The 25,068-nt window shown below is 41.6% G+C and overlaps 1 protein-coding gene across 19 annotated transcripts in view; it reads left to right on the forward strand.

Annotated features, from left to right (window-relative positions):
* Sap130 (Sin3A-associated protein 130) overlaps window positions 1-22,888 on the forward strand; it is a 37,438-nt gene extending 14,550 nt beyond the window's left edge. For 12 of the 19 annotated variants that reach the window (XM_076212906.1, XM_076212915.1, XM_076212916.1 and 9 more), the window contains 8 exons: window positions 4,421-4,566; window positions 5,136-5,448; window positions 5,579-5,703; window positions 6,266-6,483; window positions 15,244-15,363; window positions 16,930-17,077; window positions 21,252-21,278; window positions 22,540-22,888. In XM_076212906.1, coding sequence (XP_076069021.1) covers window positions 4,421-4,566; window positions 5,136-5,448; window positions 5,579-5,703; window positions 6,266-6,483; window positions 15,244-15,363; window positions 16,930-17,077; window positions 21,252-21,278; window positions 22,540-22,631 — 1,189 coding nt within the window. In that variant the 3' untranslated portion in view covers window positions 22,632-22,888. The remainder of the gene's footprint in view (window positions 1-4,420; window positions 4,567-5,135; window positions 5,449-5,578; window positions 5,704-6,265; window positions 6,484-15,243; window positions 15,364-16,929; window positions 17,078-21,251; window positions 21,279-22,539) is intronic. The other 7 variants (XM_076212898.1, XM_076212902.1, XM_076212900.1 and 4 more) reach the window with 7 other exon arrangements.
* Window positions 22,889-25,068: the final 2,180 nt, after the last annotated feature.

A 25,068-nucleotide genomic window follows, 5' to 3' on the forward strand; every position in this document is an offset into this window, starting at 1 on the left:
GATTGGAGGGGGGGATAGTGGGGTGGCTAATAAAAGTGTATTAACAATGTAAATTAGTGTCAATCTGTTGCCCGCTCTTACAGTGGTATTACAGTGGAGTGTATTAGGGATGGAGTGGGTGGGAATGGTTTTTATGCCTTTTACTTTTGGGCTACCTACCTTGTAAGGGGGAAAAAGCCTTTGGTATATATATATATACGTATGTAAATTAGTGTATTAAAACACAATTCAATAAAGCACTGTAATAGACAAATGCATGCATACACTTTAGAGTTGCAACTAACCCATGCCATGTTTTGATGCCAAACATATAGGAGCTTGCTGGGATATCCCTACAGACTCGTATACAAAGTTACACTCTTTACTAGAACACAATCAGTAATGAAATTAATGTCCAACAAAACCTATGACAATTATGCAATGGGAAAATATATAAGTATAATACATAACATAATTGTACAATGTACCACACCACATCACTCAGCCACCACCACTCAGTGACCCCTCCAAACAAATGAGAAAAATTTATGACCAAGGGAAGACATAACTCAAAACATACACAACAGACTCCACACACACCACATTTATATATATTATACATACAAAATTGTGAAGAAATAATGTGTACATGAACACACCCTATACAAGAAAACATAACACATATCTATACAAAAGAATACAAGAACACATAAAGTATGGCTTTGAAATAAAAATTAAACAAGATTTTTTTTTTTTTTTTTTTTTTTTTATACATGAAAGCCTGTACTGTAATCTACTTTTCAACATAATTAGGGAATCATCTAACCATGTTTAAGTTTGTGAGTATTTGATAGGCCTCCAATTGAGAATGCCGCCGACTGTGAAATACGTGCTGTGATTTGTTTTCTTACTGCTAAAGGCATGAAAGCCACTGAAATTCATCGTCAGATCAGTGAAGTGTATGGAGAAAACATGAGTGATGAGATGGTGCAGAAATGGGTGAGGGCTTTTAAAGATAGCTATGAAAATGTGCACCAAACCATCAATAATGAGTGAAGGTCATCCACTTTGTTCCTCATGACATATGCATCAAGGCTTGAGATGTTTCAAGAATATATACCAAAAAATACATTATGGCATAAAAATTTACATGCACTATCACTGAAATAAGAAGTGAATATATATTCACAAGGTTGTCGAAACAATCCAACATATTCAGTCTCTTCAAAAGGGAGCATGCTGAAGACTAGCTAGGATGCTGGGAATCTTTCACACAATCTAGGCAGGTCCAGTAATCCTTCCACATCCAGGGATCAGATTAAAGCTGACACACACACAGGAAGAATAGGCAAACATTCTATTAACACAGATGACGAAAATATAACCAAAAGTCCAAACAGGAGACACTAAGCTGGAGACCACATGGGACATATACAAAAAATAATCACATGGCACATACTTAAAATACAGTGTTCCAGAGCACCAGCTTACAAATAATTTCACAATCTCTGTAATGAATTCCAGGCTGGAAAACAAGGGAAGAAAAAATGCAAACATAAATGTAACATGCTGGCCAGCCAAAGTTTACTAAAGTTTATATCACTAGAGAATCCTCTTAATGTTCAAAAAGAGTATAGCAAGCAAATTTAACTTTGCCACTGCCACCACATGTAGTAGGGTGGCTAAATGAAAGTATATTAACCCCTTCCATACGGTGCCGCACACGTAGGCGTCATGGGGAGCGAGTGTATTCGCGAGGCTGCCATATCGGCGTCTTGATTATATTTATTGTAGTCGCCCCTCCATAATGACATTCTTTCTAATTCTTTTGTAATCGCATTTTCTATGGTTATCAAAATTCACGGGTGAAGAGAGAACGATCGATATAAGCGGTGACTATATTTTATGATGCGAGTATTATTACGACACGTCGTATGGCTGGCATTGGCTGCTGCCACCGAGATCTAAGTCCATGACGCCTACGTGTGCGGCACCGTATGGAAGGGGTTAACTATGTAAGTTAGTGTGTTAAATCGATTCAATAAAGCACTACAATAGACAGATGTGTGTGTACACTTCAGAGGCTGAGTTACAACTGATGCCACACCTTGATTTGGTGCCAAACATAAAGGAGCTTGCTTGGTTCTCCCTACAGAGTTATATACAAAGTTAAACTTACATATACCAAAGGCTCCCCCTCCACGTGGGGGGTAGCCAAAAAAAAAAAGGCATAGAAACCACTCCCACCCAATACATTTCCTATATATTCCACTCACCTCCTCCCTCTTATCTTGGCACCTCCTGGATGATGGGTCATCCCTGCATCCTGTCCACTGCCATGGGTCAGAAGCAGTGTCTCAAGACGCAACACATCCACAGTAAGGCCACTTCATAAATTCGGTGATCCCCCCTCTCGGTCCCCCCATGCAGAAAAGTAGAAGACTGGGAGAAATCCCTTCTGGCTGCGTCAATTTTTTTTTCTTCTCATACATACTTCCTCACCCTCATCCCCCACCCACTCCCCCTTCCCCTCATGCATCACAGCATCATCTATACACAACTCCTCTCCATTCACCCCTATCTTCTGTCCTCTCCCGTCCTTCCTCCACAGACATACCGGTCTTTTGTAATGCCCCTTTCACCCCATCCATCCATCTCATTCTAGGATGCCCCCTCATATTCACTCCTTCCACTCTTCTTTTACTAATCTTTCTTCACTCATTCTTTCCATGTGTCCATACATACATACATTTACCAAGGCTTTTTCCCCCTTACAAGGGAGGTAGCCAAAAAGGAAAAGGCATAAAATCATTCCCACCCGTTCCATCCCTGAATACACTCCACACCCCTGCACCCTCCCTCTTATCTTAGCACCTCCTGGACGATGGCTCATCCCTTCACCTTGTCCACTGCCCTGGGTCAGAAGCAGTGTCATAAGACACAGCACATCCACAGCAAGGCCGCTTCATTTAATCGGCGAACCCCCCCCCCCCTCTCTCCGTCCCCCCCATTGCATAAAAGAAGAACATACATACATACATATACCAAGGCTTTTTCCCCCTTCCAAGGGAGGTAGCCAAAAAGAAAAAGGCATAGAAACCACTCCCACCCATTCCATTTCCTATATATTCCACTCCCCTCCCACCCTTCCTCTCATCTGAGCACCTCCTGGATGACGGGTCATCCCTGCACCCTGCCCACCGCCCTGGGTCAGAAGCAGTGTCGCAAGACACAGTACATCCACAGCAAGGCCGCTTCATTTAATCGGCGACCCCCCCTCTCCGTCCCCCTTTGCATATAAGGAGAGGACGGGGAGAAATCCCTTCGGGCTGCGTCAAAATTTACTCACACATACTACCCCACCCCCCGCCCATTCCTCCTCATGCAGTCACAACATCATCCATATACAACCATTCTCCACTCACCTCTGTCTTCCGTCCTCTCCCTTCCTTCCTCAACAGACATTCCCCTCTTCCCCAAAGCCCCCTTCACCCCATCCATCCACCTCATCCTAGGACGTCCCCTCATGTTCACTCCCTCCACATCTGCCTTCCATACCTCCTTTACTAGTCTTTCTTCACTCATTCTTTCCATGTGTCCATTCTTTCCATGTGTCCAAAAGAAGAAGACTGGGAGAAATCCCTTCGGGCTGCATCAAATTTTGCTCACACTTACTACCTCACCCCCCATCCCCCCGCCCATTCCACCTCATGCAATCACAACATCATCCATATACAACCATTCTCCATTCACCCCTGTCTTCAGTCCTCTCCTGTCCTTCCTCAACAGACATTCCCCTCTTCCCCAAAGCCCCCATCACCCCATCCATCCACCTCATCCTAGGATGTCCCCTCATGTTCACTCCCTCCATGTGTCCAAACCATCCTATTACTCTTTCATCAACCCTATCTCCCAGCTCCCTTTCCACCCCTGTTCTCCTCCTCACCTCCTCATTTCTTACTCTATCCAGCCTAGTAACCCCTATCATACTTCTCAGACATTTCATTTCAAACACATTCAAACTCCTCTCTTCCTCTCATGTTCCATGTTTCTGCCCCGTACAATGCTATTGGCACAATCACTCCTTCATATAACCTCCTCTTAGCATCCATTTCCAGATGTCTATTTCTCATTACACCAAGGCATTTACTCGCTTCTCTCAGTCTACATTCTACCTCATTCGCACCCAAGTATCTAAAATTATCAGTAATGAAATTAATGTCCAATACGTATGACAGTTTTACAAGGGGGGGAAATGTCAATTCTTAATTGAGCAATACATAAGTATAATACATAATATAATTGTCTGATGCTACAATGTACCACACCATCACAGGCGGGGGTCCTGACATTAAACTGGATCAAGAAAGGAAAAAGGTTGGCAAGGACTAATTTATTATGTGCTTCACTTCACAATTTTTTCATGTCATCTTTTTTTCAGCACTCCTCTGAAAGCGGCAAAGAATTTGACGAGTGCCTTGTCTATGCCCCCAATGCCTTCACCCCCGTCACCCAAGCGACCAGACTCAAGAGGCAATGGCAATGCCTCCTCTGGTTCTACGACTATATCGGCAACGTCATCACCTGGTGAGTCTTGCTGAGCTTTTCCATGTTGGCTTGCAGTACAGTAAACCGTCGCTATAACGAATCTTACTGTAATAAATTTCAGTTTTATTGAACCCTGTAAACCTACCAAATAATGTCGATTGCATATGCACTTTTTTTTTTTTTTTTTTTTTTTTTTTTTTTTTTTTTTTTCTTGTGTGGTCGTGCATGGTGGGCAGGAAAGGTTCTTTATATATATATGTATGTATATACTGAGCACTGTGTAGTCACTTCATTTTTAGCAAAATTTCAACTTCCATGAACAACAACTCCCCCATTTGTTCGTTATAGCGACTTTACTGTGGTGTATGTACTTGCACTGGACATGTCTGTGTTTTTGTTTTTTAAAATATGGTTATTATGTGCATGCATGTTGAAGATGAGATAAGTGACAAGTTAACACGAAAGAATGGGGTGCGAATAATTGAGAACAGAAGAGACGTAATGTTTGTGATGTGCTTTATTTAACATTTTACATCAGCACAGCCTGTGATTGGCTTTGCACACGTATGGGCATACTAACACAAGGCCATCACCTTGGGGCTATTAAGACTCCTCCTTGTCAGGTCTTCAAATTGAGGAGCTTGAGACGAGTAGTGGGGGCGGCATCAACTCAGGCACCCCGCCCAACATCAAGCAGGAGCCTCCTGAAGATGCGAATATCATAGCTCCGAGACCTTTACCCTTGCATTCTTCTGGACCGCCTACCAGTCTGGATTCCTCGAACACATTGGGCACCAACACAAGCTCTCCTTTGACGAGTGACACCCTTCACATTTCTACAACTGTCAGATCGCAGACTGGACTGACCGTCTTACCGGCGGACGGTCTTTCCCCGAGAAAAAAACCACGAAAGCAGCAACTGTGAGTACAGACATCCCACATGCGCCTCAAGTATGATACAAACATTTTTTTCATTTACTATTCGGAGGTTGTCACTAGACTTACTAATGGTCGTTTTGTTTTTATTTTTATCTTGTGATTGTATATGCAGCAACAGCCTTTCATCCGTGCTTGGTTCCTGCAGAACGGGTAATGAGCTGCAGGAAGCGCGGTCAAGCGAGGATGATCTTGACCACCACACCAAGAAAATTAAGAAAGAACCGGACGAAGACCAAGGTATGATTGATGTTTTGATCTTTGGCGTTTATTTCACTTCATGGGTTTAGGGCTGTGGTTATCAACCTGTGGGTCCCCAAGGGGGCCATGAGGACAAGAATTTAGGGGTCCATGGCCTGCTGTTATAAGTTGTACATATTTGTATAATGTGAGGAATCTAGATATAAAAAGAAACTATATCATATATAAGAATTTTGAGTGTCATCTTTGTTATAAAGCAGTTTCTCTCAGTATTTTAGACGGTGGGATTTGGGAAATAATTAAGAGGTGCCGCAATAATTTTTAGAACCGTTGGTTTAGGGGGCTTGAAAATTATTCTCCTAGTATTTTAGACAGTGGGGATTTTGGAAAAAATTAAGAGGTGCCTCACGTATATTGAGAACCGTTAGTTTAGGGGGCTTGAAGATTATTCTGTCTCCAAACCCCAGTGAATGTCAGGCATCATGTGTATATTTTATTGTAAACACTCGTATTTTCTGCAGGACTAGTGCTTTGTGGATGAATTTCCAGGTATTTTATAGAGTCCGATTAGGTGCATAATGACGTTTCTTGTAATACACAGAAGGAAGTGACGAGTCGTCGGAAAAGAGCAGCCACACCATGCCCATAATCACCCGCAGACCGCAGATGTCCCTTTTGACCAGCTATCGGCAGTCATGGAAACCGAGACACAATCACTTCACGAGACATACGGAAGTGCGTCCCAAGGAAGAGCGGCGATTAACTGTTAATGAAATTGCTAATCAGCGTATGGCAATGCAGAGAGTCAATGGTTGGAAGGTGAGTGCTTTGTAGACATTTTCTTTTACAATTGAATTTCCTTTTTGTGCATGTCTGGTATTAAGGAAGAGGTAATTGTATGGGATGGAATGGGTTGGAGTGATTTTATACCTTTGATATATGTGTGTAATATTGTATGGTGTTGTAAAAAAAATTGTGGACATTGACACTCATTCATTGGAAAGGAACTCATGCTGTCACTCTCTTCTACCTCCCTATCTCTCCTTTCTCCCTCCCCCTTTCCTCTTCTCTCTTCTCCTTCCCTCTCCTTCCCTCTCTCTCTTCCCTCCCCCTTGTTCGTGTCTCTCACTTTCACTCTCTCACACACTCACATACATGTACTGAAGTGTTTTTTCATGAGATGTAAGTTGTTGGGGATTGATGCAAAGAGGAATCTACAATAAGGGGTAGTTGTGTCTACAATACTTGGAGTGTGTGGAAGAAATTGTAATTTGGATTGTGTTTATTGTAAATTTTATTTTTAATTGTAAGATTAATTTTGTTTATTGTAAGGGGGGGAAAGCCTTGATATATGTATGTGTTTATATGTCTGTTGAGCAAGGGAAGGAGAGGGCATGTGGTTGGAGTGGAGAATGACTGTATGGATGATATTTTCACACATCCTGAAGGGATTTTAATGGACACAACCCCTAGAATACAATGATCCCTACATTGATGTCACAAGGTGCAAGTGAGTATACGTGGATGCCAGCGTCAGCGTCCTGATTATATTTATTTTGTAGTAGCTGAGTGACCCCCATGTTCTGTGAACAGGCTTGATCGCATTTTCTGGGGGGGAGTGGAGTATGTTTGGAATGGGTGTTTGTGTTTTTTTTTTTTTTTTTTTTTTTTTTTTTTTTTTTTTTTTTTGGGGGGGGGGGGCTACCTCCCTTATAAGGTGGAAAAAGCCCAGGGTATATGTATGGATAAACATTCATCCAGGAGGAGCCAAGATAAGAGGGAGGGAAGGGGTGGTGAATGGGAGTGGAGTATGTGGGGATGAAATGGGTGGGAGTGGATCTATGCCTTTGACTTTGGCTACCTCCCTTGTAAGGGGGAAAAAATCCTTGGTATGTGTATGTATAAACATTGTGGGTAAAAGAGACCAAGTATAACATCTATAACTTTACATTTTGTAATGCGCATATTGTGATGCACCATAGAACATCAGTCAACCTATTATTCACACAAATATTTTTCGTGGGGTGAAGAGGTTTACATGCATATTGGATTTGGAAAGATTGGGAAGTTTCCAAATTTGTTTGGTTTGATCACGTTAGGAGGAAGATAATTATTGTAAGAAGGTACGTAAATGAATGGTGGCGGGAGGGAGGGATAGAGTAATGCAGAAGAGTGTGTGGACTGGCTGGGCAAATGAAACTATCATGATTTGAGCTAAGGATGTTAAACACACAAGTGTCCAAAGGTAATGGAGTTGGAGAGGAACAGGTCAACTAAGGTTGCAAATTAACTAGACGGAAGAAAAATACATTTCTATGCATCACATCTGTTTTGGAGGCCTAATTCACATTTAATTGTAGAGCTTGTGTTAGGATTAGAAATGGAGAGAGTGAATGGTTTGAGGTAAAGGTGGGACTTTGTCAGGGATGTGTTATGTCGCCCTGGCTGTTCAATCTTTACATGGATGGGGTGGTGTGAGAGGTGAATGCAAGGGTAGTGGCTCAGGGGTTTGGAGATGGTTAAAGAAAATGGAGAAAAGTGGGAGGTGAGCCAGCTTTTGTTTGCAGATGACACTGTGCATGTAGCAGGATCAGGGGAGGGATTGAAGAAGTTAGTGACAGAGTTTGAGAAGGTGTGTGAAAGAAGGAAGCTGAAGATAAATGTGGACAAAAGTAAGGTGATGAGAGGTACAAGGGGAGAGAGTGACAGCAGGCTGGAAGTGAGCGTAAAGGGTGAAAGACTGGAGGAAGTGGATAGTTTTAGATACTTGGGTGTGAATGTGGCAGGAAAGGGAGGAGTGGGGGTGGAGGTAGAATGTAGATTGAGAGAAGCGAGGAAATGCCTTGGTGGATTAAAAAGTGTAATGAGAAATAGACATCTGGGAATGGATGCTAAGAGGAGGTTGTTGTTGTTGTTGTCGTTCCCTAGACTGTCTGTCCGAGCAGTCCCGTCTCCCCAAGGAAGGCCACAGCCGAAACTGGGTTTTCCCACAAATCCTTTATAGAGTGTATGCTAAGAGGAGGTTATATGAAGGAGTGATTGTGCCAACAGCACTGTACGGGGCAGAAACATGGAACATTAGAGAGGAAGAGAGAAGGAGTTTGAATGTGTTTGAGATGAAATGTCTGAGATGTATGATAGGGGTTACTAGGCTAGGTGTCAAGATAAGAGGGAGGGTGGAGGAGAGTGGAATATATAGGAAATGGAATGGGTGGGAGTGTTTTCTATGCCTTTTTCTTTTTTGGCTACCCCCTGTATAGGGGGAAAAAGCCTTTGGTATATGTATGTACTAGGCTTGATAGAGTGATAAATGAGGAGGTAAGGAGGATGTATGGATGATGCTGCGATGCATGAGGGAGAGTGGGTGGGGGTTGAGGAAGTATGTATGAGAAAAAAAATTGATGTTGCCCGAAGGGATTTCTCCGTCTTCTCTTTTTCTGCATGAGGGGACGAAGAGTGAGGGGTCACCGAATTTATGAAGCAGCCTTGCTGTGGATGTGCTGTGTCTTGCGACACTGCTTCTGACCCAGGGCAGTGGACAGGATGCAGGGATGACCCATCATCCAGGAGGTACTAAGATGAGAGGGAGGGTGGAGGGGTGTGGAATATAAAGGAAATGGAATGGGTGGGAGTGGTTTCTATGCCTTTTTCTTTTTTGCTCTCCCCCCCCCCCCTCCCCTCTGTGTCGGGGGAGAAAAGTCTTTGGTATATGTATGTTCTATTAAAATTTAAAAATAAATCCTTTCAATTATGACCTCTCCTAAGAACATAAGAATTGAGGAAACTGCAAGAGACCATAAGGCTTACAGTGGGCGGTTCCTTTTTCCTTATCTATCATCCCCATCCATGAGGGTATATAACTTTTTTTTTTTTTAATAGTTTCAGCACTCGCTACATGGTTACTAAGTAGATTCCATTCATTGACCACTCTATTGGGAAACCAGTTCTTGCCTCTTTCCTAAAGTTATCTCTTAAAACAACCAGTTGTTTTAGGGCTCACTGCATGGTTACTATTTGTTGACAATTCATTTGGTAAATCAGTTCTTGCCCATTTCCTTCTTATATATATATGACCCATCATCAAGGAGGATGGAGGGGTGTGTATTTAGGGATGGAATGGGAGGGAGTGGTTTATGCCTTTTTCTTTTTGGCTACCCCCCATGTAAGGGGGAAAAAGCCTTTGGTATATGTATGTATGTATATATATACATACGTATACCAAGGACTTTTTCCCCCTTACAAGGGAGGTAGCCAAGAAAAAGGCATAAAAACCATTCCCACCTACTCCATCCCTAATGTTATAAGAAGTGTTCTGTGGTGGGGCCTATCTGAATTGATGCCATCTAAAATTACACCCATAGACCTTTATTACACACAGATACTCTCTTCTCTTCCTCCACAACCACCAAATACCAGCCTCCGGAAACATATTCATAATCATATCACTCACCGCTCCATTAACACACTGAAAGACAACACACTGCTGCATGCCAGACCCCCTGATATCCACCCTTCTGAATCCTCTCTCCCACGTAAGGACAGAGTCCACTTGGCCAGACTGCGATGCGGTCACCACCCAGCACTTCTAAGCTACCAGAAGAGGCTGGACGACCGTGTTGTGAACAGCTGCCCAGGATGTAACACTTCACCCCATACCATACAACACATAATGGAAGACTGCATTATACACAATCATGCACGCAAACAACACAACATACACTCTATAAAGGATTTGTGGGAAAACCCAGTTTCGGCTGTGGCCTTCCTTGGGGAGACGGGACTGCTCGGGCAGACAGTCTAGGGAACGACAACAACAACAACTCCATCCCTAAATACACTCCACTCCCCACCACCCTCTACTCTCCCTCTTATCTTGGCACCTCCTGGATGACAGGTCATCTCTGCATCTTGTCCATTCCCCTAGGTCAGAGGCAGTGTCACAAGACACAGCACATCCACAGCAAGACCACTTCATTAAATCGGCGACCCCACCTCATAGTCCCCTCATGTAGAAAAAGAGAAGATGGGGAGAAATCCCTCCAGGCTGCATCAAATTTTTCTCACACATACTATCTCACCCCCCCACCCCATTCCACCTCATGCATCACATCATCATCTATATACAACCATTCCCCATTCACCCCTGTCTTCTGCCCGCTCCTGTCCTTGCTCAACAGGCATTCCCCTCTTCCCCAAAGCCCCCTTCACCCCATCCATCCACCTCATCCTAGGACGTCCCCTCCCTCCACATCTGCCTTCCATAACTCTTTTACTAGTCTTTCTTCACTCATTCTTTCCATGTGTCCAAACCATCCCAATACTCTTTCATCCACCCTATCTCCCAACTCCCTTACCACCCCTGTTCTCCTCCTCACCTCCTCATTTCTCACTATCCAGCCTAGTAACCCCTATCATACTTCTCGGACACCTCATCTCAAACACATTCAAAGTCACCACCCTATCCATGTATAAGTTGAACAGCCAGGTTGACATGACACATCCCTGACAAAGTCCCACCTTTACCTTGAACCACTCTCTCCATTTCTATATATTTTTCTCTCTCTCTCTCTCTCTCCTTTTTCCTCCTTTCACTGTTTCCTTTCACAAAGTCTTGCTTTTCCCCCCACACAAGTCAACAAGGCTAGTTACATATACATACATACATATACCAAGGCTTTTTCCCCCTTACAAGGGAGGTAGCCAAAAAGGAAAAGGCATAAAATCATTCCCACCCATTCCATTCCTGAATACACTCCACACCCCTCCACCTTCCCTCTTATCTTAGCACCTCCTGGATGACGGGTCATCCCTGCACCTTGTCCACTGCCCTGGGTCAGAAGCAGTGTCGCAAGACACAGCACATCCACAGCAAGGCCACTTCATTAAATCAGAGACCCCTCCTCTCTGTCCCCCCATTGCATAAAAGGAGAAGACTAGGAGAAATCCCTTCGGGCTGCGTCAAATTTTGCTCACACATATACCTCGCCCCCCCATTCCACCTCATGCATCACAACATCATCCATATACAACCATTCTCCATGTACTATGGTAGTTCTGAAACTAATGCCTCCTTATCTTTTTATGTGTAACTCAAAAAGTTGAAGAGCTGTGACAATGGGAGTGGCACCATTTAAATGAGCAGACATTTTTACTCCAGAATTTATTTCACCATGTAATCTCCCCTCTTCTCAATGCATGTTTGCCAGCATTGAGCTAGGGCCTGTACATGGCTGTCCAAAGCAGTTTGTCATTCACATCTGTCATCACTCTAAAATCAACAAACCATGCTGACATGAACTGCCTTGGCTCTGTAAACATTCACCAAGTGCCAGTGAATGTCAATGGGTTCCACTTCTGTGAGGAGGAATTCAGTGACGCATCTCTGCTTCTGATGCACATCCATCATGGGTTACTTTATTAGACTGTCACACTCAATATCCGCAACAAGGAGATGGAAATTTCAAGATACGAGTGTAAAGATTTATTCATCATAACAATGCCATAAACAATCCCCTTGGATCCCTTGGTGCAGAATTTATATTAAAAAAAAAAAACATTACTCGTTACTTTTGGAACTCCCTTGTACTCATTTATGAACCTGTTGTGGTGGCTTTGTGTCTTCAAGCACTTCCGCATGACATTAGAAGGGATTTTCTGTGAGTAAATCAATGGAAATTTTTTAAAAATAATTTGAGGAGGAGAACGGGTGGAAAGGGAGTTGGGAGATTGGGTTGATGAAAAGAGTATTGGGATGGTTTGGACATGTGGAAAGAATAGTAGTATCGTATGGCTTTCTTACACCTCCAATTTTGTATTTGCTAGCCAGTCTATGAATGTTTGATTTGCTTCATAGATAGTCTGGTAACCCCTTGGCACTGCTGTGATTGGGCAGTGCAGTACGAGATGGTCTGTATCTTGGGGCGAATTATGACAAGATGGGCACATTGGGGAGTCTTTGTAGCCCCAGCGATGCAGGTTAACGGCTGTTTTGCCTTGTTGTGATATCAGCCTGTTGGCTTGTGTCCATTCTCTTCTGGTTAGGTTGGAAAATCCAGGTAGTATTTCGGTTGGGTCTGTTACTAAGTTTCCCCCAGTGGGTAGTTTCCTTGTCCATTCTTCTTGCCAGGCTTCTTTTAGGTTGAAATTTTTGTTTTTTGTTTTAAAGAAAGGTTTTCTTGATTTTAGCCTCGTTATTATTGGGGCCTCCTCCATTATTTGTTTGAGGGGTATATCTGCTGGAAGGTTGTCTATGCGTTGGTGTTGTTTTTGTATGGCATCCTCACGTCGTATATTTGGTGGTGCTATGCCACTCATCGTTGGCAGCCAAATGAGTGGTGTTGGTTTAATGGCCCCTGATATTATCCGCATGGTTGCGTGGAGTTTATTGTCAATTTTATTTGTGTGTGCACTCTGAGCCCACACTGGTGCCCCATATTCTGCTACACTGTAGCACAGGGCAAGTGCTGCGGTTTTAAGCACTTGTTTGTTTTGCTCCCCAGGTGGTTCCAGCTAGTTTTCTGATCAAGCAGTTTCTTTTGTTCAATTTGTGCGCTGTGTTTTCTATATGTGTCTAGGGTTATACCAAGGTACTTGGGGGTTTTCTCGGCTGGGAGGGTTTGGTTGTTTATTTTAATATCCAGAGTTTTGTCAGTTTGTTTATTGTTTAGGTGAAACAGTGTTGACACAGTTTTGTTTGTGTTCATTTGCAGATACCATTTCTCAAAGTATTTTTGTATTGTTTGCAGGTCCTCTGATATTGTATTTTCTAGCTGTTCAATCTTGTTTGATTGGTAGGCCATTGCAAAATCGTCTGCATATCCAAACTTTCTGGAGGTTGTGGTGGACATATCACTCATATAGATGTTGAAAAGTGTTGGAGCCAAGACTGATCCTTGTGGAACTCCATTTTTTATTTTCCTGCTCTTGCTGGTGTCGTTACCCAAGCAAACAAAAAAGGTTCTTTTTCCAGACATTTTTTTTTTTTAAAGCTTTAGGGTTTTCTTGCAGGGTATGTGTTGGGGGGAAACTAAGAGTGATCCCAACGTGGCATCCGGACATAGACTCGATCTATCTCCCGGATACACACCTCCACAATCATGTGGAAAGAATGAGTGAAGAAAGACTAGTAAAAGGTGTGGAAGGAGTGAACATGAGGGGTCAACCTAGGATGAGATGGATGGATGGGGTAAAAGGGGCTTTGGGGGAGAGAGGAATGTCTGTTGAGGAAAGACAGGAGAGGACAGATAGGGGTGAATGGAGAATGGTTGTATATGGATGATGTTTGTAATCCATGAGGTTGAATGGGAGGTGAGGGAGTATGTGTGAGAAATAATTTGACGCAGCCCAAAAGGATTTCTCCCCCATCTTTTCTGCATGAGGGTACAGAGAGGGGGGGGGTACTGACTTAATGAAGCAACCTTGCTGTGTCTTGTGACACTGCTTCTGACCCAGGGCAGTGGGCGAGTTGCAGGGATGACCCATCATCCAGGAAGTGCCAAGATAAGAGGGAGGGAGGGGAGTAGAGTATGTTGGGGACGGAATGGTGGGAATGGTTTTTATGCCTTTGTTTTTTGGCTACCTCCCTAATAAGGGAGGGAAAAAGCCTTTGGTATATGTGTGTAATTAATTTGGCTAGTAGGGTTTTATTAAAAAAATAAATGTGTCAAGGGTGTTGAATGGTAACAAGTGTGGTGGATGGGAGTGGATGCATGCCTTTGACTTGGCTACCCCCCTTATAAGGGGGAAGAAACACTTGGTATATAGATAGAAATAAGGTTACCAGAGGTATGACAAGTTAAGTTGGAAAAAACGGTACTTTGGCATGGACTACACCTGTCGTGCCAATTTAAAGGAGGTTTACTGTACTCGTGTATTAATGTTACCCCAAATATCACATCTTTAAATATTTCTAACAGAATGTTGTGTATATTCAAAGGTTCACATTAAACTATTTTGATGTTTTTACCTAATTCTGTGTTGCTGCATTACTTCTGACCCAGGACAATGTGTGAGATGCAGGGAAGACCCATCATCCAGGAGCAGCCAAGATAAGAGGGAGGGAGGGGTGGTGAATGAGAGTGGAGTATGTGTGGACAGAATGGGTGGGAGTGGAATTATGCCTTTTGACTTTGGCTACCTCCCTTGTAAGGGGGAAAGAGCCCTTGGTATATGTATGTGTGTACTTCCATAATGCTACTTTCTTCCAAGGAGTATTGTCTGTTTCTTCTATGATCTAAACATTTTGGTGTGTGTCATTGTTGACGTCATGGCACTGGAATGATGGTATCGGAAGAACCTGGAATAATTTTTTCCTACCTTGTTTACATATTTTGCAGATGAATATGCATATGATGGTATTTTCTGTTGTCATATCTATAGTAGGACAAGACAATTTAGTCATGCATCCATATTTGTGTTTCCCTAAAGAATGTTCATATTGTGTTATAACAAACTTGTTCTATTTGTTGGTAATTTTAGGGTGATAAGAAATATGTGTTCTAAATGACTTATTCTGTTGATACTTCTCAATTGAGGAATGAGAATACACGAGCATGTATTTTGATGATCTTTGGATTTCAGGTCATGCATGTTTCGGGGCAGGTCGAGGACTTGACGGACCTTGAAGGGGAAGTTGTCGAGAGATTACAGATTTTACTCACAGCACTAGAGAAGAGGACTCATCCAAGGAAACCATATAAAGTAAGACATATCAAACTTCTCTCTGTAGTAATTGTATACAACCGTTCATTAGTAATAAGGAAGGATGGAGTGAAGGCAGTTGATGAGAGCAGGGAAGGCACCTGGTCTGGATGGATGCCATGCAGAATGTCTTAAAAAAAAGAGGAGGTACAGTGATGGTGGACTGGCTGGTGAGAGGGTAGACTGACGGAGGACTGGAGGAGTGCCTGTATAGTTCCACTCTACAAGGGAAAAGGGGACAAGTATGAGTGTAGTAGTTTCAGAGGGATTAGCTTGTTGAGTGTAGTTGGGAAGGCTTGTGGGAGGATCTTGATTGAGAGGATTAGGAGAGGAACAGAGGGAGTAATTGGTGAGGAACAGTGTGGATTTAGGACAGGTAGAGGTTGCGTAGATCAGATTTTTGTAGTAAGACATATGTGAGAAAGCAATAGGAAAGGGTAAGGATGTTTTTTGGACATTTATGGATTTAGAAAAGCCTTACGACAGGGTAGAGAGGAAGGCACTGTGTGAGGTTTTGCAGATATACGGGATAGGAGGAATGCTTTTAGGAGCTGTCAGGATTAGAAATGGAGAGTAAGTGGTTCAAGGTAAAGGTGGGACTTCGTCAGGGATGTGTTATGTCACCTTGGCTGTTCAACTTATACATGGATGGGGTGGTGAGAGAGGTAAATGCAAGGGTAGTGGGTCAGGGATTGGAGATGGTTAAAGAAAATGTAGTAAAGTGGGAGGCGAGCCAGCTGTTGTTTGCAGACGACACTGTGCTTGTAGTAGGATCAGAGGAGGGATTGAGGAATTTAGTGACAGAGCATGGGAAAGTGTGTGAAAGAAGAAAGTTGAAGATAAATGTGGGTAAAAGTAAGGTGATGAGATGTACAAGGGGTGAAAGTGGCAGCAGACTGGAAGTGAGCATTAAGGGAGAGTGACTGGAGGAAGTGGATACTTTTAGATACTTGGGTGCAAATGTGGCAGGAAAGGGAGGAGTGGAGGTGGAGGTAGAATGTAGATTGCGAGAAGCAAGTAAATGCCTTGGTGGATTAAAAAGTGTAATGAGAAATAGACATTTGGGAAAGGATGCTAAGAGGAGATTGTATGAAGGAGTGATTGTGCCAACAGCACTGTATGGGTCAGAAACATGGAACATAAGAGAGGAGGAGTTTGAATGTGTTTGAGATGAGGTGTCTGAGAAGTATGATGGGGGTTACTAGGCTGGATAGAGTGAGAAATGAAGAGGTGAGGAGGAGAACGGGGGTGGTAAGGGAGTTGGGAGATAGGGTGGATGAAAGAGTATTGGGATGTTTTGGACACATGGAAAGAATAAGTGAAGAAAGACTAGTAAAAGAGGTATGGAAGACAGATGTAGAGGGAGTGAACATGAGGGGGTGACCTAGGAGGAGATGGATGGATGGGGAGAAAGGGGCTTTGGGGAAGAGGGGAATGTCTGTTGAGGAAGGACGGGAGAGGACAGAAGATGGGTGAATGGAAAATGGTTGTATATGGATGATGATGTGATGAGAAAAATTTGACACAGCCTGAAGGGATTTCTTCCCGTCTTCTCCTTTTCTGCAGGAGGGGACAAAGAGGGGGAGGGTCGCCGATTTAATGAAGGTGCCTTGCTGTGGATGTGCTGTGTCTTGTGACACTGCTTCTGACCCAGGGCAGTGGACAAGATACAGGGATGACCCATCATCCAGGAGGTGCCAAGATAAGAGAAAGGGTAGAGGGGTGTGAAGTGTATTTAGGGATGGAATGGGTGGGAATGATTTGTATGCCTTTGTTTTTTTTTTGGCTACCTCCCTTGTAAGGGGGAAAAAGCCCTTGATATATGTATGTATATATATGCCTTTGTTTTTTGTTTTTTGGCTACCTCCCTTGTTAAGGGAGGGGCCTTTGGTGTATTTACCTAGTTGTATTTTACGGGAAGGGGAGCTATGCTCGTGGTGTCCCGTCTTCATATCTCATTTTATCTAAACTATTTTTAAATTTATGTATTGTTTTTGCACACACTACTTTCTCATCTAAATTGTTCCAACTGTCTATTACTCTGTGAGGAAAGCTGTTCTTTTTCACATCTCTTCTATAGCTGTCTTTCTTGATTTTCTTTCCATGTCCTCTTGTATTTCTATCATCCCATTTTATCAGATTCTCTCTATCAATAATTTCTATGCCTTTCATGATTCTGTAAATAGCTATCAAATCTCCTCTCTCTCTTCTTTGCTCTAGTGTCTGTAGTTCAACTTTTGCTAGTCTCTCTTCATATGATAGTTTTGAGAGTGTTGGTGCCAATTTTGTAATTGCTCTTTGTATTCTTTCAAGTTTTTTTATACATTTTTTTGTACTTGGTGACCATATTGTTGCTGCATATTCCAGTCTTGGTCTTATCAGAGTGATTAGAATTTTCTTCACCATTTCTTCATCCAGGTATGTAAATGCCACTTTGATTGTTCTTATTAAGTTATAAGTTTCTCCAAAAATCTTATTTATATGTTTCTCAGGTGACATATTCATAACAATGACTCCCAGGTCCTTCTCATTTTCTACATTTTTTATTCCTCCCAATTTATATGATCCTGTTATTCTGTTTTTGCTTTTTCCAAATTCCATAATACTACACTTTTTAGTGTTGAACTCCATCTCCCACTTCCTACTCCATTCCTGTACTTTATTTAGATCACTCTGTAGTGACTCACAATCTTCTTCCGTTTTCACTTTTTTTAACAGTTTTGCATCATCTGCAAAGAAGCTCATATAACTTTCAATTCCGTCATCCATATCATTAATGTATATAGCAAACATTATTGGGGCCAGAACTGTTCCTTGTGGAACACCGCTTATTCATCCCATTTTGAGTGTTTGTCTCTTATCACCTCTCTCATTTTTCTCTCTTGCATAAAGTCTTCCGTCCATTTAAGCAGTTTGCCCTGTATTCCTCCTTCAGTTTCTAATTTCTTAAGCAACTTCTTATGTGGTACTTTGTCAATGGCTTTTTTTAGGTCTAGAAATGCACAATCAGCCCATCCATCTCTTTCTTGTATTATATCTATTAGTCTTGAATAGAAACATATTAAATTGGTGACGCATGATCGTCCTTGTCTGAATCCAAATTGCCTTGGATTTAGCACGTTTTTTAATATTTTACCCATCTACTTTTGACAATTTTTTTCACATATTTTTGCTATTGTACTTGTTAGAGAGACTGGTCTGTAGTTGGTAGGGCCTTCTTTATTTTCCCCTTTATATATAGGTACTATATTTGCTTTTTTCCAATCTTCTGGGACTTCCTTCTTTCAAGGAACTATTTATTATTCTATGTATTTTGTCTGCCAGTTCATTCCTGCATTCTTTCAAGATCCAGTTTGCTATTTCATCTGGTCCATGCAATTTTCTGACATCAAGATTACTCAAGTGTTTCAATATTTCATTCTTTGTTACTTCTATTTCTTTCATGGGGGGGACTTTCTCTTTCCATTCAATCTCTTCAGGTTGTATGTTCTCCCTTGTAAACACTGATTTAAAATGCTTGTTCATAATTTCTGCCATTTCAATTTCCTCTGTGTATTCAACTCCTTGTCTTAATTTCTCCAAATCTTGTTTGTTTTTCAGTTTTCTGTTTACAAATCTGATAAATAGTTTTGGTTGATCTTTACATTTTTCTATGACATCTTTTTCATATTTTCTGTTTTCCTCTCTGCACGCTTGTACATATTCATTTCTATAACAAGTATATATTTTCCATTTTTCAGGGCTGTATTTTTCCATTTGGTCCAAGCTTTGTCTCTTTTGTCTTTTACTCCCTACAACTTTTGTTGTACCAGCACTTTACATATTCTTTTTCTTGTTTTTGTCTTGGGACATACTTTTCCACTCCTTTTTTATAAATTTTTGTCAAAATATTCCATTTCTCTTCCACTGTTGTTTCTTCTTTGTATATTTCTTCCCAGTTTTCTTTTTGAAAGAATTCTCTTATTTTATCAAAGTTTGTTTTTTCATACATTCTTCCTTTTCTATATTGTTCATTTCTTTTCATATATTTTTTCCTCATTTAGTTCCAGTTCAATCAGTATATGGTCACTTATTGGTGTTTTATATTCAATCTTTTCTACTATTCTAGGTTCAGATGTGATTATTAGGTTTAGTCTCGATGGTTCTTCTTCATTTCTATACCTAGTGTTCTCCTGTATCCACTGCGTCATTGTATGGTCAATAATCATCCCGAGTAGAACATTTCCCCATGAGCCGTCTCCACCCTTTACTGTCATCTCTTCCCAGCAGACTTCTTTGCAATTAAAGTCGCCCATCATAAATATTCTTCCTCCATCTTCTATTATCTTATTTAATGTTATCTTTGTGTCCTCTAACATCCTTTTATGTTCACTCTCTTCCCACGAGGCTGTTTTTGGAGGCACATAATTTATCACAAACTTTCTGTTCTTCTTATCTCTGTCTTCCACTTCGATCATAATCATCTCTACTGTATTCTTTCCATATGTGACACTCTTCACGTTTATATCCTTCTTAGTCAGGAACATAACTCCACCCCCTTGCTTTGTCTCTCTGTTTCTAATCCAATAATTATATGCGTCATGTCCTACACTGTTGGGTGGTAGTGGACCTTTTAATTTCGTTTCTACAATTCCCATTATGTCTGGTTCTTTTTCCTTCAGATAATCATTCAGCTCATTCAATCCTGTAATTAATCCATCTATGTTTGTGTAAGACGCTCTTAGTTTTCTGCCACTTCCATTGTATTCTCTGTTTCCCTTTTGTTTTTCTCTAGTATTTCAAATTTCCTTACTCTCATATTCACTACTCTCCAATAGAATTTCTCTTTTTCTGACTTCTGTTCTCGTTTTTTTCCTTAGCTTATTGTCTTTCATTTTTTCCTCCTCTCTTTCCTCTTTATTCATTTCCCTTTTTATCCATACCTTTTTATATTGTTCACTTGTTGCTAGTTTCCGTGTTTTTGATAAGATATTCTCTGCCGTCATTTGTGACCTGAATTTAATCTTAATTGGTCTGGTCTTATCTGTACTATACTTTCCGAGTCTAAACTTCTCTTCAATTTGTTTCATGATTTCAGGCTCATCTTGAACTAATTCTAGTAATCTGCTTACTTTTTCATTTTCCTCATTGATTCTTGTGGTTCTATCTGGGTTGTGTTTCTCTTCCATTCCTAATATAATTATACATTTCTTTTTATCTGCTAAGTCTCTTACTATATTCTCCTTTTGTCTCATCACTTTAATAACTGAGTCTTCAGTTCTTTCATTTGCTGTTTAATTATGTCAGTAAATGCAACTTTACTGTTTTCTTGGATTGTCTTCCAACCCTTAGCTTCTTTAGCTATGGCCTCTTTGTTTTCTTTATTATTCCTCTTTAATTCTTCATTCTCCTCTTTTACTTCTTTTAACTGTATTTTTAGTTCTATTTTCTTAGTTAAGTTTTTGTTCGCCTTCTCTAGTTCTTCCAGTCTTTCAACCCTTTGCGCAGTTTCTAACATTCTACCGAACCTACTCTCCCAATGTTCGGTCATTTGTTCAAGTTTTTGTTCTAGTCTTGTTGGGAGAGGTTGGTATCCCCCCCCCCCTCATTAAATCCATGGAAATTATTATCCTCGCCTTCTATTGTGCTGCTCATATCTATGTTTCTAATCTTTACATTTTTGTTAGACCCTTCGTCACTAAATTTATCCAGCCCACGTTTGTTTACATGGCGTCTGCCTGCCTGGACCAAGTCCTCTCCTTCCTCATTTCCTTCCATTTCCCTCAGTAATCCCTCCCCTTCTCCTTTTTCCTCACTTTCCCACTACACCACGAGCAACCCCCTTCCCTGCAAATACAATAGGTACTTCCTTTGCGTTGAGATCCATGAAAATTTCACTTTTTCTTCAGGACGTCAATCCTCGCCGTCTGTCCGACGTAAGTGTGTGTTTGTGTGTACTCAACAATGGAGAGGGGGATGGTCGTCAATCAGTTGAAGAGGCCTTGCTATGTATATGCCTTGCTGCATTGCTTCTGACCTAGGCAGGAGATAGGGATAACCCTTCATCCATGAGGAGCTAAGAGATGGGGAAAAAAAGGGTGGGGGGATGGGAGTTGGTGCATGTCTTTGACTACCTCTTTTATAAGGGGGAAGAATCTCTTATTGTATACATCAATAGTTTTCCTTGTGGGACCAGATATCAAATAGTATGAAAAAATCATTCTGCTTTTTTTGAGTAACAAGAATTCATCGTGGGACCAGATATCAAATAGTATGAAAAAATCATTCTGCTTTTTTTGAGTAACAGGAATTCATCCTGAAATTGTCATTATCAATAAGATGTCCACATGTCACCATTACTGTCGTGTATGTGTTTATTTCTCAGGGCCTTCTTCCCCCAGACAGGGAATTTGTCATAATTTGTTTTTTAGTTATGTTTTTGTTTTGTTAATAAATCCTGTCAGTATATATATGTCACATCCATCTATATACCATGGGCCTCTTTTCCATTATAATGGAATTTCTGTTATAACTTCTTGCATCTTGTCTGTTTATGTTACACCTAATTGACTTAGCTTGGCCCCTGAGAATAGAATCATTGGCTGTGTGACTTCTTACCACAAGTCAGTGATGCTCTTGTGCTATGCTGGACATTAAAAGTAATGTTCTGGAAATTGACCACTCCAAGATGAGAGGGAAATGGTAGGAGTAGAATGGATGGGAGTGGATTGCCTTGACCTTCCTTATGAGGGGGACAATCCCTTAGTATATACATACATATATATATACCAAAGGCTTTTTCCCCCTTACAAGGGAGGTAGCCAAAAAGAAAAAGGCATAAAAATCATTCCCACCCATTCCATCCCTAATACACTCCACTCCACCCTCCCTCTTATCTTGGCACCTTCTGGATGGCAGGTCATCCCTGTATCTTGTCTTGTCTTGGTGTAGTGCTTCTGACCTGGTCGGTGGGCTGGAGACAGGGATGAACCTTCACCCATAAGAAACTCGGTTTAGAGGGAAAGAAAGGGTGGTGGATGGCAGTGGAATGAGTGGGCGAGTCATTTTGACTTGGCTACCTCCCATATAAGGGGGGAAAAGCCCTTGGTAACTAGAATAGATAGTATACGGTACATGCTTGTGTTTTGATATGATTGGTAGTTTATTTGATTAATGCCAAATCTTTAATATTTACAGGACTTCGAGAAAGATGTCAACCGGTTATCGGAGCTCGTCAAGGCAAACATTCAGCGTTCCAAGATCATCAGGGATCAGATGGCCGAAGCTAAAGTGCAAATGAATAAACTGTTTGACCATAAAGGCAAGATTGTTGACATTATGACAAAATACGGAAGTAAGCGAAGTGTACGGAAGAAAGAGAAGTCATAGTCCTAATTTTATAGGAAGAATGACGTGCATTTTATCCTAGTACAAATCTATTTCTTTTTACAAAAGATATTAGGCAATTTTCTGGTGCCAAGATACACAGAAAAGAGCTGTTACCATAACATAATGATAATAATTATAATAAAGACTTTATGAAATGCTTTTGGCTTTGATATACCAATTATCCAGCATACTAGGCTGGATAGAAGAGAAACAAGGTGGTGAGGAGGAGAGCGGGGTGGAAAGGGAGTTGGGAGATGAATGGATGGGGTAAAAGGGGCATTGGGAAAGAGGAGAATGTCTGTTGCGGAAGGAAGGGAGAAGACAGAAGATAGGGGTGAATGGAGAATGGTTGTGTATGGATGATGCTGTGATGCATGGAAGGGAGTTGGGGGTGAAGTAGTATGCATGAATGATATTTTGTTGCAGGCTGAAGAGATTTCTCCCTGTCTTATCTTTTTCTGCACAAGTGGGGGTTGCCTTGCTGTGTCTTGAAGCATTGCCTCTGACCCAGGGCAGTGGGTGAAATGCAGGGATGACCCGTTATCCAGAAGGACCCAAGAAAAGAGGGAGAGAGGGGTGGTGAATGGGAGTGGAGTGGAACTATGCCTTTGACTTTGGCTACCTCCCTTGTAAGGGGGAAAATGCCCTTGGTATATGTATGTACACACCAATTATGAATTTTTTTGTGTTCGCTCCTTCACCATCATTGTGAGTCAGCAGGGTAAGTAATGAAGTTTCACAACCTAGAAAGAAACATAGGAGGAGGAATGAAAGTGGGTATTCGCCTTTTAACTTGGCTACCTCCCTTATAAGTGGGAAAAAGCCCTTGGTATGTAGATCTATCCATATACCAGGGGCTTTTTTCCCCCTTATTAGGGAGGTAGCCAAGTCGAAAGGCAAGCACCCACTCCCACCTATTCCACCCTTGCTTCCCTCTCATCTTAGTTCCTTGTGGAGATGGGGATGACCGTTCGTCCACAAGGAGCAAAGATGAGAGGGAGGCAAGGGTGGTGGTTGGGAGTGGAGTGGGTATTCGCCTCTTGACTTGGCTACCTCCTTTATAAGGGGGAAAAGACCTTGGGAAATGAAAAATGAGATTGTTGTTCCATTAGAAATTATTTTCAAGAAATACATCATATCCGGAGATGTCCCAAGAGAATGGAAGCTAGCTAACGTTACTCCCATATTCAAAAAAGGTGACAAAAAGAAACCAAATAACTATAGGCCTATAAGTTTTACTTCAATCATAGGAAAAATAATGGAAACTGTCATCAGAGATGCTATCGAACATCATTTAGAAAGTAACCGTTTGATAAATTATAGTCAGCATGGTTTCAGACGGAAACATTCTTGCGTGACTAACTTACTCGAATTCTACAACACAGTTATCTCGAATTATGACAAAAGAAACAATATAGATTTAATATATCTAGACTTTGCAAAAGCTTTTGATACCGTCCCACACGAAAGACTACTTACTAAATTAGCTTTACACGGAATAAGTGGTAGCCTATTAAGTTGGACTAGTAATTGGTTGAATGGTCGAAAACAGAGTTGTTTTAAATGGAAAAACTAATAGATGGAAAAATTTTACAAGTGGAGTTCCTCAGGGTTCTGTTCTTGGGCCACTTCTATTCATAGTATATATAAATGATATAGACCATGGACTAAAATCTACTGTTTCCAAATTTGTTGATGATACAAAACTGTGCGGAGTGGCAAATGATCACTTAAACCAATTAGATATTCAAGATTTAGATAAATTGCAGCAATGATCTGAAAAGTGACTAATGAAATTTAACACCAGTAAATGCAATAGGAAAGGGGAAGGATGTGTTTTGGGCATTTATGGATCTGGAAAAGGCTTACGACAGGGTAGACAGGAAGGCACTGCGGGAGGTTTTGCGGATATACGGGATAGGAGGAAAGATTCTAGGAGCTCTCAAGAGTTTTCACGAGAGAAGTAGAGCATCTGTCAGGATTAGAAATGGAGAGAGTGAGTGGTTCGAGTTACAGGTGGGACTTCGTCAAGGATGCGTTATGTCGCCCTGGCTGTTCAACTTATACATGGATGGGGTGGTGCGAGAGGTAAATGAAAGGGTGGTGGGTCAGGGATTGGAGATGGTTAAAGAAAATGGGGAAAGGTGGGAGGTGAGCCAGCTGTTGTTTGCAGACGACACTGCGCTTGTGGCAGGATCGGAGGAGGGATTGAGGAAGTTGGTGACAGAGTTTGGGAGAGTGTGTGATAGAATAAAGCTGAAGATAAATGTGGGTAAATGTAAGGTGATGAGATGTACAAGGGGTGAAAGTGGCAGTAGTCTGGAAATGAGTATTAAG

Source organism: Oratosquilla oratoria, chromosome 30, assembly GCF_046742065.1.
Source record: "Oratosquilla oratoria isolate Oo_2021 chromosome 30, ASM4674206v1, whole genome shotgun sequence".
NCBI lineage: Eukaryota > Metazoa > Arthropoda > Malacostraca > Stomatopoda > Squillidae > Oratosquilla > Oratosquilla oratoria.